Consider the following 15,489-nt stretch of genomic DNA (forward strand, 5'->3'; position numbering starts at 1 on the left):
CCCTCCCTCATCATCTCTACCTCACTCCCTAGCCCCTCTCTCTCTACCTCCTCCCTCCCTCCCTCCTCATCTCTACCTCACTCCCTCCCTCCTCCCTCCCTTCCCTCCCTCCCTCCCTCCCTCCCTCCCTCCCTCCCTCCCTCCCTCCCTCCTCATCTCTACCTGGGAAAATCCCTCCTTCTCTCACCACATCCCTCCCTCCCTTCTCTCACTGCATCCCTCCCTCCCTCCTCATCTCTACCTCACTCCCTCCCTTCTCTCACTGCATCCCTCCCTCCCTTCTCTCACTACATCCCTCCCTCCCTTCTCTCACTACATCCCTCCTCCCTTCTCTCACTACATCCATCCCTCAGTTGGGGATCTCTCACTACATCCATCCCTCCCTTCTCTCACTACATCCCTCCCTCCCTACCTCCCTCCCTCTAGCCATCCATCCATCCCTCCCTTCTCTCACTACATTCCTCCCTCCCTTATCTCACTACATCCCTCCCTCCCTTCTCTCACTACATCCCTCCCTCCCTTCTCTCACTACATCCATCCCTCCCTCCCTCCCTCCTCCCTCCCTCCCTCCCTCCCTCCCTCCCTCCCTCCCTCCCTCCCTCCCTCCCTCCCTCCCTCCCTCCCTCCCTCCCTCCCTCTAGCCATCCAACCCTCCCTCCCTTCTCTCACTACATCCCTCCCTCCCTTCTCTCACTACATCCCTCCCTCCCTTCTCTCCTACATCCCTCCTCCCTTCTCTCACTACATCCATCCATCCCTCCCTTCTCTCCTCCCTCCCTCCCTCCCTCCCTCCCTCCCTCCCTCCCTCCCTCCCTCCCTCCCTCCCTCTAGCCATCCAACCCTCCCTCCCTTCTCTCACTACCTCCCTCCCTCCCTCCCTCTAGCCATCCAACCCTCCCTCCTTCTCTCACTACATTCCTCCCTCCTTCTCTCCTACATCCCTCCCTCCCTTCTCTCACTACATTCCTCCCTCCCTTCTCTCACTACATCCCTCCCTCCCTTCTCTCACTACATCCATCCCTCCCTTCTCTCACTACATCCCTCCCTCCCTTCTCTCACTACATCCATCCCTCCCTTCTCTCACTACAACCCTCCCTCCCTTCTCTCACTACATCCATCCCTCCTTCTCTCACTACATCCATCCCTCCTCCTCCCTCCCTCCTCCCTCCCTCCCTCCCTCCCTCCCTCCCTCCCTCATCCCTCCCTCCTTCTCTCACTACATCCCTCCCTCCCTTCTCTCACTACATCCATCCCTCCCTTCTCTCACTACATCCATCCCTCCCTCCCTCCCTCCCTCCCTTCTCTCACTACATCCCTCCCTCCCTTCTCTCACTACATTCCTCCCTCCCTTCTCTCACTACATCCATCCCTCCCTTCTCTCACTACATCCATCCCTCCTTCTCTCACTACATCCATCCCTCCCTTCTCTCACTACATCCATCCCTCCCTTCTCTCACTACAACCCTCCCTCCCTCCCTCCCTCCCTCCCTCCCTCCCTCCCTCCCTCCCTCCCTCCCTCCCTCCCTCCCTCCCCCTCCCTCTCCCTCCCTCCCCCTCCCTCCCTCTATCCATCCAACCCTCTCTCTCTCTCTCTCCCTCCACCCCTCTCTGTGCAATTGAACCTCTCCCTCCCTACCATCCATCCATCTCTCTGTCTGTCCACCCCCCCTTCTCCCTCTCTCTGTCCATCCCCCTCTCCCTCCCACCATCCCTCTCTCCGTACCAGTACTATAACACTGGGTCAGTGAGTCCATAGCAGGATGTCTGGTAAATTCAGAAATCATTCTCCTGAGGATTCACTGAGTCTGGAACCAACAGAACCCAGAACATCTTCTACCCCCAAGCTATAAGACTGCTAAATAGTCTGCGTAGCTATTGGTTAACTATTTACCGATATGCATTGACCCTTTTTGCACTAATTCTTTAGACTCATCACTTTATCCTACCTATATGTAGATATCTACCTGAATTACCTCGTTCCCCTGCACATTGACTCTGTATTGGTACCGGCCTGATGAAGTGCCTGGGCAGACCTGTCATCACACAGAACCTTGTAAATGTACCTGCAGGGCATTATTTTCCCTTACGTTCGCTCCTATAGAATATGTTAAATGCGCTGAAGCTAAACTTGCCTAGCTGCTAGTGATCTATCTATACAGTATGACCTGCCTAGCTGCTAGTGATCTATCTATACAGTATGACCTGCCTAGCTGCTAGTGATCTATCTATACAGTATGAACTGCCTAGCTGCTAGTGATCTATCTATACAGTATGACCTGCCTAGCTGCTAGTGATCTATCTATACAGTATGACCTGCCTTGCTGCTAGTGATCTATCTATACAGTATGACCTGCCTAGCTGCTGGTGATCTATCTATACAGTATGACCTGCCCAGCGGCTAGTGATCTATCTATACAGTATGACCTGCCTAGCTGCTAGTGATCTATCTATACAGTATGACCTGCCTAGCTGCTAGTGATCTATCTATACAGTATGACCTGCCTAGCTGCTAGTGATCTATCTATACAGTATGACCTGCCTAGCTGCTAGTGATCTATCTATACAGTATGACCTGCCTAGCTGCTAGTGATCTATCTATACAGTATGACCTGCCTAGCTGCTAGTGATCTATCTATACAGTATGACCTGCCTAGCTGCTAGTGATCTATCTATACAGTATGACCTGCCTTGCTGCTAGTCATCTATCTATACAGTATGACCTGCCTAGCTGCTGGTGATCTATCTATACAGTATGACCTGCCTAGCTGCTAGTGATCTATCTATACAGTATGACCTGCCTAGCTGCTAGTGATCTATCTATACAGTATGACCTGCCTAGCTGCTAGTGATCTATCTATACAGTATGACCTGCCTAGCTGCTAGTGATCTATCTATACAGTATGACCTGCCTAGCTGCTAGTGATCTATCTATACAGTATGACCTGCCTTGCTGCTAGTGATCTATCTATACAGTATGACCTGCCTAGCTGCTAGTGATCTATCTATACAGTATGACCTGCCTAGCTGCTAGTGATCTATCTATACAGTATGACCTGCCTTGCTGCTAGTGATCTATCTATACAGTATGACCTGCCCAGCGGCTAGTGATCTATCTATACAGTATGACCTGCCTAGCTGCTAGTGATCTATCTATACAGTATGACCTGCCTAGCTGCTAGTGATCTATCTACACAGTATGACCTGCCTGATCTGCCTAGCTGCTAGTGATTGACTTCAGAAGGGAGAATAATTACCTCTACTCCTCTCCTGTGACCTGTCTGTGACCTCTCAGGCCAGACTGGCATTCCTACAGACCAATTGTGCACTGCTCAGAGGTAATGCACTGTGTCAGGAACAGGGTGCCATTTTGAATGCCACCTATTGAACATCCTACCACAGTAAATCCCGAGTAAACACAGACTACCACCGAACACCAATGTGGAATATACTGTTGTCTTGATACTATATGGAACTGTGTTGCAACAAGGACAAATCAACATGACATGATAATGGGGTTTGTTGAGGATTCATGAATCTATTTGTTATTTTTTTCCCTCAGATGTATTTGAACTATCTAGGAAACTACATCCCCAACGCCTGGAACTACGAGAGAGGCTGTGGCGTCTGTGACCACAACATGGTGGATTTGTCTCAGCTCCAAGTGAGTGAACCACACAAATTCACATTTCCTCATCTTCTCTCCTTCTACTCCTCCTCTTCCTCCTCCTCCTCTTCATTCTCCTCCCCTCCTCCTCTTCTTCCTCCTCCTCCTCTTCCCTTCCCTTCCCTCCCCTCCTTTCCTCCTCTCCTCCTCCTCTTCCTCCTCCTTCTCTTCCTCCTCTCCTCCTCCTTCACCTCCTCCTTCTCTTCCTCCTCTCCTCCTCCTTCTCTTCCTCCTCTCCTCCTCCTCTCCTCCTCCTCTTCCTCCTCCTTCTCTTCCCTCTCCTCTTCCTCTTCTCCTCCTTCTCTTCCTCCTCTCTTCCTCCTTCTCTTCCTCCTCTCCTCCTCCTTCTCTTCCTCCTCTCCTCCTCCTTCTCTTCCTCCTCTCCTCCTCCTTCTCTTCCTCCTCCTCCTCTTCATTCTCCTCCCCTCCTCCTCTTCTTCCTCCTCCTCCTCTTCCCTTCCCTCCCCTCCTTTCCTCCTCTCCTCCTCCTTCTCTTCCTCCTCTCCTCCTCCTCCTCTTCCTCCTCTCCTCCTCCTCCTCCTCCTCCTCTTATTCCTCCTCCCCTCCTTTCCTCCTCCTCCTCCTCCTCTCCTTCCTCCTCTTCCTCCTCCTTCTCTTCCTCCTTCTCTTCCTCCTCTCCTCCTCCTTCTCTTCCTCCCTCCTCCTCCTCTCTTCTCCTCCCCTCCTCTCCTCTTCTTCCTCCTCCTCCTCTTCCTCCTCTCCTCCTCCTCTCTTCCTCCATCTCTCCTCCTCCTTCTCTTCCTCCTCTCCTCCTCCTCCTCTTCCTCCTCTCCTCCTCCTCCTCTTCCTTCCTTCCCTTCCTCCCCTCTTCCTCCTCCTCTCTTCCTCCTCTCCTCCTCCTTCTCTTCCTCCTCCTCTCTTCCTCCTTCTCTTCCTCCTCTCCTCCTCCTTCTCTTCCTCCTCTTCCTCCTCTCTCCTCCTCCTCTTCCTCCTCCTTCTCTTCCCTCTCCTCTTCCTCTTCTCCTCCTTCTCTTCCTCCTCTCTCCTCCTTCTCTCCTTCTCTTCCTCCTCTCCTCCTCCTTCTCTTCCTCCTCTCCTCCTCCTTCTCTTCCTCCTCTCCTCCTCCTTCTCTTCCTCCTCCTCCTCTTCATTCTCCTCCTCCTTCCTCCTCCTTCTTCCTCCCTCTTCCTTCCTCCTCCTCCTTCCTCTCCTCCTCCTTCTCTTCCTCCTCTCCTCCTCCTCCTCCTCTTCCTCCTCTCTCCTCCTCCTCCTCCTCCTTCTCCTTCCTCCCTCCTTTCCTCCTCTCCTCCTCCTCTCCTCCTCCTCTTCCTCCTCCTTCTCTTCCTCCTCTCATCCTCCTCTTACTCCTCCTCCTCTCCTCCTCTTCCTCCTCCTCTTCCTTCTCTCCCCTCTCCTCCTCTTCTTCTCTCCTCCTCTTCTCTTCCCTCCCCTCCTTTCCTCCTCTCCTCCTCCTCTCTCTTCCTCCTCTCCTCCTCCTCCTCTTCCTCCTCTCCTCCTCCTCCTCTTCCCTTCCCTCCCCTCCTTTCCTCCTCTCCTCCTCCTCTCCTCCTCCTCTTCCTCCTCCTCTCTTCCTCCATCTCTTCCTCCTCCTCCTCTTCCTCCTCTCCTCCTCCTCCTCTTCCCTTCCCTCCCCTCCTTTCCTCCTCTCCTCCTCCTCTCCTCCTCCTCTTCCTCCTCCTCTCTTCCCTCATCTCTTCCTCCTCCTTCTCTTCCTCCTCCTCTCCTCCTCCTCCTCTTCCTTTCCCTCCCCTCCTTTCCTCCTCTCCTCCTCCTCTCCTCCTCCTCTTCCTCCTCCTCTCTTCCCTCATCTCTTCCTCCTCCTTCTCTTCCTCCTCCTCTCCTCCTCCTCCTCTTCCTTTCCCTCCCCTCCTTTCCTCCTCTCCTCCTCCTCTCCTCCTCCTCCTCCTCTCTTCCTCCATCTCTTCCTCCTCTCTTCCTCCTCTCTTCCTCCTCCTCTTCCTCCTCTTCCTCCTCCTTCTCTTCCTCCTCTCCTCCTCCTTCTCTTCCTCCTCTCCTCCTCCTTCTCTTCCTCCTCTCCTCCTCTTCCTCCTCTCCTCCTCCTTCTCTTCCTCCTCTCCTCCTCCTTCTCCTCCTCCTTCTCTTCCTCCTCTCCTCCTCCTTCTCTTCCTCCTCTCCTCCTCCTTCTCTTCCTCCTCTCCTCCTCTTCCTCCTCTCCTCCTCCTTCTCTTCCTCCTCTCCTCCTCCTTCTCTTCCTCCTCTCCTCCTCCTTCTCTTCCTCCTCTCCTCCTCCTTCTCTTCCTCCTCTCCTCCTCCTTCTCTTCCTCCTCTCCTCCTCCTTCTCTTCCTCCTCTCCTCCTCCTTCTCTTCCTCCTCTCCTCCTCCTTCTCTTCCTCCTCTCCTCCTCTTCCTCCTCTCCTCCTCCTTCTCTTCCTCCTCTGTTTCCTCCTTCTCTTCCTCCTCTCCTCCTCTTCCTCTCCTCTCCTCCATTCTCTTCCTCCTCTCCTCCTCCTTCTCTTCCTCCTCTCCTCCTCCTTCTCTTCCTCCTCTCTTCCTCCTCTCCTCCTCTTTCTATTCCTCCTCTTTTCCTCCTTCTCTTCCTCCTCTTCCTCTTCTCTTCCTCCTCTCCTCCTCCTTCTCTTCCTCTCTCTCCTCCTTCTCTTCCTCCTCACCTCCTCCTTCTCTTCCTCCTCTCCTCCTCCTTCTCTTCCTCCTCTCCTCCTCCTTCTCTTCCTCCTCTCCTCCTCCTTCTCTTCCTCCTCTCCTCCTCTTCCTCCTCTCCTCCTCCTTCTCTTCCTCCTCTCCTCCTCCTTCTCTTCCTCCTCACCTCCTCCTTCTCTTCCTCCTCTCCTCCTCCTTCTCTTCCTCCTCTCCTCCTATATAATCTCTTCCTCCTCTCCTCCCTCCTTCTCTTCCTCCTCATCTCCTCCTTCTCTTCCTCCTCTCCTCCTCTTCTCCTCTCCTCCTCCTTCTCTTCCCCCTCTCCTCCTCCTTCTCTTCCTCCTCTCCTCCTCCTTCTCTTCCTCCTCTCCTCCTCCTTCTCTTCCCTCCTCTCCTCCTCCTTCTCTTCCTCCTCTCCTCCTCCTTCTCTTCCTCCTCTCCTCCTCCTTCTCTTCCTCCCTCTCCTCCTCCTTCTCTTCCTCCTCTCCTCCTCCTTCTCTTCCTCCTCACCTCCTCCTTCTCTTCCTCCTCTCCTCCTCCTTCTCTTCCTCCTCTCCTCCTCCTTCTCTTCCTCCTCTCCTCCTCCTTCTCTTCCTCCTCTCCTCCTCCTTCTCTTCCTCCTCTCCTCCTCCTTCTCTTCCTCCTCTCCTCCTCTTCCTCCTCTCCTCCTCCTTCTCTTCCCCCTCTCCTCCTCCTTCTCTTCCTCCTCTCTTCCTCCATCTCTTCCTCCTCCCTCTCTTCCTCCTCTCTTCCTCCTCTTCCTCCTCTCCTCCTCCTTCTCTTCCTCCTCTCCTCCTCCTTCTCTTCCTCCTCTCCTCCTCCTTCTCTTCCTCCTCTCTCCTTCTCTTCCTCCTCTCCTCCTCCTTCTCTTCCTCCTCTCCTCCTCCTTCTCCTCCTCCTTCTCTTCCTCCTCTCCTCCTCCTTCTCTTCCTCCTCTCCTCCTCCTTCTCTTCCTCCTCTCCTCCTCTTCCTCCTCTCCTCCTCCTTCTCTTCCTCCTCTCCTCCTCCTTCTCTTCCTCCTCTCCTCCTCTTCCTCCTCTCCTCCTCCTTCTCTTCCCCCTCTCCTCCTCCTTCTCTTCCTCCTCTCCTCCTCCTTCTCTTCCTCCTCTCCTCCTCTTCCTCCTCTCCTCCTCCTTCTCTTCCTCCTCTCCTCCTCCTTCTCCTCCTCCTCTCCTCCCTCCTTCTCTTCCTCCTCTCCTCCTCCTTCTCTTCCTCCTCTCCTCCTCCTTCTCTTCCTCCTCTCCTCCTCCTTCTCTTCCTCCTCTCCTCCTCTTCCTCCTCTCCTCCTCCTTCTCTTCCCCCTCTCCTCCTCCTTCTCTTCCTCCTCTCTTCCTCCATCTCTTCCTCCTCCCTCTCTTCCTCCTCTCTTCCGCCTCCTCTTCCTCCTCTCCTCCTCCTTCTCTTCCTCCTCTCCTCCTCCTTCTCTTCCTCCTCTCCTCCTCCTTCTCTTCCTCCTCTCCTCCTCCTTCTCTTCCTCCTCTCCTCCTCCTTCTCCTCCTCCTTCTCTTCCTCCTTCTCCTCCTCCTTCTCTTCCTCCTCTCCTCCTCCTTCTCTTCCTCCTCTCCTCCTCTTCCTCCTCTCCTCCTCCTTCTCTTCCTCCTCTCCTCCTCTTCCTCCTCTCCTCCTCCTTCTCTTCCCCCTCTCCTCCTCCTTCTCTTCCTCCTCTCCTCCTCCTTCTCTTCCTCCTCTCTTCCTCCTCTCCTCCTCCTTCTCTTCCTCCTCTCTTCCTCCTTCTCTTCCTCCTCTTCTCTTCCTCCTCTCCTCCTCCTTCTCTTCCTCCTCTCCTCCTCCTTCTCTTCCTCCTCTCCTCCTCCTTCTCTTCCTCCTCTCCTCCTCCTTCTCTTCCTCCTCTTTCTCTTCCTCCTCTTCCTCCTCTCCTCCTCCTTCTCTTCCTCCTCTCCTCCTCCTTCTCTTCCCTCTCCTTCTCTTCCTCCTCTCCTCCTCTTCCTCCTCTCCTCCTCCTTCTCTTCCTCCTCTCCTCCTCCTTCTCTTCCTCCTCTCCTCCTCTTCCTCCTCTCCTCCTCCTTCTCTTCCTCCTCTCCTCCTCCTTCTCTTCCTCCTCACCTCCTCCTTCTCTTCCTCCTCTCCTCCTCCTTCTCTTCCTCCTCTCCTCCTCCTTCTCTTCCTCCTCTCCTCCTCCTTCTCTTCCTCCTCTCCTCCTCCTTCTCTTCCTCCTCTCCTCCTCTTCCTCCTCTCCTCCTCCTTCTCTTCCCCCTCTCCTCCTCCTTCTCTTCCTCCTCTCCTCCTCCTTCTCTTCCTCCTCTCTTCCTCCTTCTCTTCCTCCTCTCTTCCTCCTCTCCTCCTCCTTCTCTTCCTCCTCTCCTCCTCCTTCTCTTCCTCCTCTCCTCCTCCTTCTCTTCCTCCTCTCCTCCTCCTTCTCTTCCTCCTCTCCTCCTCCTTCTCTTCCTCCTCTCCTCCTCCTTCTCTTCCTCCTCTCCTCCTCCTTCTCTTCCTCCTCTCCTCCTCCTTCTCTTCCTCCTCTCCTCCTCCTTCTCTTCCTCCTCTCCTCCTCCTTCTCTTCCTCCTCTCTTCCTCCTCTCTTCCTCCTCTCTTCCTCCTCTCTCCTTCTCTTCCTCCTCTCCTCCTCCTTCTCTTCCTCCTCTCCTCCTCCTTCTCTTCCTCCTCTCCTCCTCCCTCTCTTCCTCCTCTCCTCCTCCTTCTCTTCCTCCTCTCCTCCTCCTTCTCTTCCTCCTCTCCTCCTCCTTCTCTTCCTCCTCACCTCCTCCTTCTCTTCCTCCTCTCCTCCTCCTTCTCTTCCTCCTCTCCTCCTCCTTCTCTTCCTCCTCTCCTCCTCCTTCTCTTCCTCCTCTCCTCCTCCTTCTCTTCCTCCTCTTTCTCTTCCTCCTCTTCCTCCTCTCCTCCTCCTTCTCTTCCTCCTCTCCTCCTCCTTCTCTTCCCTCTCCTTCTCTTCCTCCTCTCCTCCTCTTCCTCCTCTCCTCCTCCTTCTCTTCCTCCTCTCCTCCTCCTTCTCTTCCTCCTCTCCCCCTCTTCCTCCTCTCCTCCTCCTTCTCTTCCTCCTCTCCTCCTCCTTCTCTTCCTCCTCACCTCCTCCTTCTCTTCCTCCTCTCCTCCTCCTTCTCTTCCTCCTCACCTCTCTTCTCTTCCTTCCTCCTCCTCCTTCTCTTCCTCCTCTCTTCCTCCTTCTCTTCCTCCTCTCCTCCTCCTTCTCTTCCTCCTCTCCTCCTCTTCCTCCTCTCCTCCTCCTTCTCTTCCCCCTCTCCTCCTCCTTCTCTTCCTCCTCTCCTCCTCCTTCTCTTCCTCCTCTCTTCCTCCTTCTCTTCCTCCTCTCTTCCTCCTCTCCTCCTCCTTCTCTTCCTCCTCTCCTCCTCCTTCTCTTCCTCCTCTCCTCCTCCTTCTCTTCCTCCTCTCCTCCTCCTTCTCTTCCTCCTCTCCTCCTCCTTCTCTTCCTCCTCTCCTCCTCCTCTCTTCCTCCTCTCCTCCTCCTTCTCTTCCTCCTCTCCTCCTCCTTCTCTTCCTCCTCTCCTCCTCCTTCTCTTCCTCCTCTTCCTCCTTCTCTTCCTCCTCTCCTCCTCCTTCTCTTCCTCTCCTCCTTCCTCCTCTTCTCTTCCTCCTCTCCTCCTCCTTCTCTTCCTCCTCCTCCTCCTCCTTCTCTTCCTCCTCTCCTCCTCCTTCTCTTCCTCCTCTCTCCTCTCCTCCTCTCTTCTCTTCCTCCTCTCTTCCTCCTCTCCTCCTCCTTCTCTTCCTCCTCTCCTCCTCTCTTCTCTCTCCTCCTCCTCTCTTCCTCCTTCTCTTCCTCCTCTCCTCCTCCTTCTCTTCCTCCTCTCCTCCTCCTTCCTCTTCCTCTCTCTTCTCTCCTCTCTTCCTCCTCCTCTCCTCCTCCTTCTCTCCTCCTCCTCCTTCTCTTCCTCCTCTCCTCCTCCTTCTCTTCCTCCTCTCTTCCTCCTTCTCTTCCTCCCTCTCCTCTTCTCTCTTCCTCCTCTCCTCCTCCTTCTCTTCCCTCTCTCCTCCTCCTTCTCTTCCTCCTCTCCTCCTCCTTCTCTTCCTCCTCTCCTCCTCTCTTCCTCCTCTCCTCCTCCTTCTCCTCCTCCTTCTCTTCCTCCTCTCCTCCTCCTTCTCTTCCTCCTCTCTTCCTCCTCTCCTCCTCCTTCTCTTCCTCCTCTCTTCCTCCTTCTCTTCCTCCTCTTCTCTTCCTCCTCTCCTCCTCCTTCTCTTCCTCCTCTCCTCCTCCTTCTCTTCCTCCTCTCCTCCTCCTTCTCTTCCTCCTCTCCTCCTCCTTCTCTTCCTCCTCTTTCTCTTCCTCCTCTTCCTCCTTCCTCCTCCTTCTCTTCCTCCTCTCCTCCTCCTTCTCTTCCTCCTCTCCTCCTCTCTTCCTCTTCTCTTCCTTCTCTTCCTCCTCTCCTCCTCCTTCTCTTCCTCCTCCTCCTCTCTCCTTCTCTTTCCTCTCCTCCTCCTTCTCTTCCTCTCTCTCCTCCTCCTTCTCTTCCTCCTCTCCTCCTCCTTCTCTTCCTCCTCTCCTCCTCCTTCTCTTCCTCCTCTCTCCTCCTCCTTCCTCCTTCCTCCTCTTCTCTTCCTCCTCTCTCTTCCTCCTTCTCTTCCTCCTTCTCTTCCTCCTCTCTCCTCCTTCTCTTCCTCCTCTCCTCCTCCTTCTCTTCCTCCTTCTCTTCCTCCTCCTCCTTCTCTTCCTCCTCTCTTCCTCCTTCTCTTCCTCCTCTCCTCCTCCTTCTCTTCCTCCTCTCTTCCTCCTCTCCTCCTCCTTCTCTTCCTCCTCTCCTCCTCCTTCTCTTCCTCCTCTCCTCCTCCTTCTCTTCCTCCTTCTCTTCCTCCTCTCTTCCTCCTCTCCTCCTCCTTCTCTTCCTCCTCTCCTCCTCCTTCTCTTCCTCCTCTCTTCCTCCTTCTCTTCCTCCTCTCCTCCTTCTCTTCCTCCTCTCTTCCTCCTCTCTTCCTCCTTCTCTTCCTCCTTTCCTCCTCCTTCTCTTCCTCCTCTCTTCCTCCTTCTCTTCCTCCTCTCCTCCTTCTCTTCCTCCTCTCCTCCTCCTTCTCTTCCTCCTCTCCTCCTCCTTCTCTTCCTCCTCTCCTCCTCCTTCTCTTCCTCCTTCTCTTCCTCCTCTCCTCCTCCTTCTCTTCCTCCTCTCCTCCTCCTTCTCTTCCTCCTCTCCTCCTTCTCTTCCTCCTCTCTTCCTCCTCTCCTCCTCCTTCTCTTCCTCCTCTCCTCCTCCTTCTCTTCCTCCTCTCCTCCTCCTTCTCTTCCTCCTCTCCTCCTCCTTCTCTTCCTCCTCTCCTCCTCCTTCTCTTCCTCCTTCTCTTCCTCCTTCCTCTCTCCTCCTCCTCTTCTTCCTCCTCTCCTCCTCCTTCTCTTCCTCCTCTCCTCCTCCTTCTCTTCCTCTTCTCTTCCTCTCTTCTCCTCCTCCTCCTCTTCTCTCCTCTCCTCCTCCTTCTCTTCCTCCTCTCCTCCTCCTTCTCTTCCTCCTCTCCTCCTCCTTCTCTTCCTCCTCTCTTCCTCCTCTCTTCCTCCTCTCTTCCTCCTCTCCTCCTCCTTCTCTTCCTCCTCTCCTCCTCCTTCTCTTCCTCCTCTCCTCCTCCTTCTCTTCCTCCTCTCTCCTCCTCTCCTCCTCTCCTTCTCTTCCTCCTCTCTTCCTCCTCTCCTCCTCCTTCTCTTCCTCCTCTCCTCCTCCTTCCTTCTCTCCTCCTCTCTTCCTCCTTCTCTTCCTCCTCTCCTCCTCCTTCTCTTCCTCCTCTCCTCCTCCTCCTTCTCTTCCTCCTCTCCTCCTCCTTCTCTTCCTCCTCTCTTCCTCTCTCCTCCTCCTCTCCTTCTCCTCCTCCTTCTCTCTCCTCCTCTCCTCCTCCTTCTCTTCTTCCTCTCCTCCTCCTTCTCTTCCTCCTCTCTCCTCTCTTCCTCCTCTCCTCCTCCTTCTCTTCCTCCTTCTCTTCCTCCTTCTCTTCCTCCTCTCCTCCTCCTTCTCTTCCTCCTCTCCTCCTCCTTCTCTTCCTCCTCTCTTCCTCCTTCTCTTCCTCCTCTCCTCCTCCTTCTATTCCTCCTCTCCTCCTCCTTCTCTTCCTCCTCTCCTCCTCCTTCTCTTCCTCCTCTCCTCCTCCTTCTCCTCCTCCTCTCTTCCTCCTTCTCTTCCTCCTCTCCTCCTCCTTCTCTTCCTCCTCTCCTCCTCCTTCTCTTCCTCCTCTCCTCCTCCTTCTCTTCCTCCTCTCCTCCTCCTTCTCTCCTCCTCTCCTCCTCCTTCTCTTCCTCCTCTCCTCCTCCTTCTCTTCCTCCTTCTCTTCCTCCTCTCCTCCTCCTTCTCTTCCTCCTCTCTTCCTCCTTCTCTTCCTCCTCTCCTCCTCCTTCTCTTCCTCCTCTCCTCCTCCTTCTCTTCCTCCTCTCTTCCTCCTCTCCTCCTCCTTCTCTTCCTCCTCTCTTCCTCCTCTCCTCCTCCTTCTCTTCCTCCTCTCCTCCTCCTTCTCTTCCCTCTCCTTCTCTCCTCCTTCTCTTCCCCCTCTCCTCCTCCTTCTCTTCCTCCTCTCCTCCTCCTTCTCTTCCTCCTCTCCTCCTCTCTTCCTCCTCTCCTCCTCCTTCTCTTCCTCCTTCTCTTCCTCCTCTCCTCCTCTCTTCCTCCTCTCTTCCTCCTCTCTTCCTCCTTCTCTTCCTCCTCTCCTCCTCCTTCTCTTCCTCCTCTCCTCCTCCTTCGATTCCTCCTTCTCTTCCTCCCTCTCCTCCTCTCTTCCTCCTCTCCTCCTCCTTCTCTTCCTCCTCTCTTCCTCCTTCTCTTCCTCCTCTCCTCTCTCCTTCTCTTCCTCCTCTCCTCCTCCTTCGATTCCTCCTCTCCTCCTCCTTCTCTTCCTCCTCTCTTCCTCCTTCTCTTCCTCCTCCTCCTCCTCCTTCTCTTCCTCCTCTCTTCCTCCTTCTCTTCCTCCTCTCCTCCTCCTTCTCTTCCTCCTCTCCTCCTCCTTCTCTTCCTCCTCTCCTCCTCCTTCTCTCCTCCTTCTCTTCCTCCTCTCCTCCTCCTTCTCTTCCTCCTCTCATCCTCCTCCTTCTCTTCCTCCTCTCCTCCTCCTTCTCTTCCTCCTCTCCTCCTCCTTCTCTTCCTCCTCTCCTCCTCCTTCTCTTCCTCCTCTCTTCCTCCTCTCTTCCTCCTCTCCTTCCTCCTCCTCCTTCTCTTCCTCCTCTCCTCCTCCTTCTCTTCCTCCTCTCTTCCTCCTCTCCTCCTCCTTCTCTTCCTCCTCTCTTCCTCCTCTCCTCCTCCTTCTCTTCCTCCTCTCCTCCTCCTTCTCTTCCCTCTCCTTCTCTCCTCCTTCTCTTCCTCCTCTCCTCCTCCTCTCCTCCTCCTTCTCTTCCTCCTCTCCTCCTCCTTCTCTTCCTCCTCTCTTCCTCCTCTCCTCCTCCTTCTCCTCCTCCTTCTCTCCCTCCTCTCCTCCTCCTTTTCTTCCTCCTCTCCTCCTCTCTTCCTCCTCTCCTCCTCCTTCTCTTCCTCCTTCTCTTCCTCCTTCTCTTCCTCCTCTCCTCCTCCTTCTCTTCCTCCTCTCTTCCTCCTTCTCTTCCTCCTCTCCTCCTCCTTCTCTTCCTCCTCTCCTCCTCCTTCTATTCCTCCTCTCCTCCTCCTTCTCTTCCTCCCCTCTTCCTCCTTCTCTTCCTCCTCTCCTCCTCCTTCTCTTCCTCCTCTCCTCCTCCTTCTATTCCTCCTCTCCTCCTCCTTCTCCTCCTCCTCTCTTCCTCCTTCTCTTCCTCCTCTCCTCCTCCTTCTCTTCCTCCTCTCCTCCTCCTTCTCTTCCTCCTCTCCTCCTCCTTCTCTTCCTCCTTCTCCTCCTCCTCTCCTCCTCCTCTCCTCCTCCTTCTCTTCCTCCTCTCCTCCTCCTTCTCTTCCTCCTTCTCTTCCTCCTCTCCTCCTCCTTCTCTTCCTCCTCTCTTCCTCCTTCTCTTCCTCCTCTCCTCCTCCTTCTCTTCCTCCTCTCCTCCTCCTTCTCTTCCTCCTCTCTTCCTCCTCCCCTCCTCCTTCTCTTCCTCCTCTCTTCCTCCTCTCCTCCTCCTTCTCTTCCTCCTCTCCTCCTCCTTCTCTTCCCTCTCCTTCTCTCCTCCTTCTCTTCCTCCTCTCCTCCTCCTTCTCTTCCTCCTCTCCTCCTCTCATTCTCCTCTCCTACAACCCATATTTATGTTGATTTATTTTCCCTTTTGTACTTTAGCTATTTGCATATCATTACAACACCGTATGTTGTTTTCATAATATGACATTTGAAATGTCTTTATTCTTTAGGAACTTCTGTGAGTGTAATGTTTACTGTAAATGTTGGTTGATTTAAATTTAAATTCAATGTAATTATCTATTTCACTTGCTTTAACAATTTTAACATATGTTTCCCATGCCAATAAAGCCCTTAAATTTAATTGAATTGATATAAAGAGAGAGAGAGAGCTAGAGAGAGAGTGATGGAGATGTAGAGAGAAACACAGAGAGAGACATATAGAGACCAAGAGGGAAAGAAAGAGAGATATTGAGTGGTGAGATAAGACAGATATCACATGCTTCTCTCTCTCTGCCTCTCTCTCTCTCTCTGCCTCTCTCTCTCTCTCTGCCTCTCTCTCTCTGCCTCTCTCTCTCTCTCTGCCTCTCTCTCTCTGCCTCTCTATCTCTCTGCCTCTCTATCTCTCTGCCTCTCTATCTCTCTGCCTCTCTCTCTCTCTCTGTCTCTCTCTCTCTCTCTGCCTCTCTCTCTTTCTCTGCCTCTCTCTCTCTCTCTGCCTCTCTCTGCCTCTCTGCCTCTCTCTCTCTGCCTCTCTCTGCCTCTCTGCCTCTCTCTCTCTCTCTGCCTCTCTCTCTCTCTCTCTCTCTCTCTCTCTCTCTCTCTCTCTCTCTGCCTCTGCCAAAAATTATATTATATATATATATACAGTGTTTTAACAATGTACAAATCGTAAAGGACACAAGATAAAATAAACAAGCATAGATATGGGTTGTATTTACAATGGTGTGTGTTCTTCACTGGTTGCCCTTTTCTCGTGGCAACAGGTCACAAATCTTGCTGCTGTGATGGCACACTGTGGAATTTCACCCAGTAGATATGGGAGTTTTTCAAAATTGGATTTGTTTTCGAATTCTTTGTGGATCTGTGTAATCTGAGGGAAATATGTCTCTCTAATATGGTCATACATTGGGCAGGAGGTTAGGAAGTGCAGCTCAGTTTCCACCTCATTTTGTGGGCAGTGAGCACATAGCCTGTCTTCTCTTGAGAGCCATGTCTGCCTACGGCGGCCTTTCTCAGTAGCAAGGCTATGCTCACTG

At 53.9% G+C, this 15,489-nt stretch overlaps 1 protein-coding gene across 2 annotated transcripts in view; it reads left to right on the forward strand.

The window, feature by feature from the left end:
• LOC127928967 (procollagen-lysine,2-oxoglutarate 5-dioxygenase 2-like) overlaps nt 1-15,489 on the forward strand; it is a 188,199-nt gene that overhangs the window by 116,633 nt on the left and 56,077 nt on the right. For both annotated transcript variants that reach the window (XM_052516607.1, XM_052516608.1), the window contains exon 8: nt 3,560-3,661. In XM_052516607.1, coding sequence (XP_052372567.1) covers nt 3,560-3,661 — 102 coding nt within the window. The remainder of the gene's footprint in view (nt 1-3,559; nt 3,662-15,489) is intronic.

The sequence above is a fragment of the Oncorhynchus keta genome, unplaced genomic scaffold (genome assembly GCF_023373465.1).
Source record: "Oncorhynchus keta strain PuntledgeMale-10-30-2019 unplaced genomic scaffold, Oket_V2 Un_scaffold_515_pilon_pilon, whole genome shotgun sequence".
Taxonomy (NCBI): Eukaryota; Metazoa; Chordata; class Actinopteri; order Salmoniformes; family Salmonidae; genus Oncorhynchus; species Oncorhynchus keta.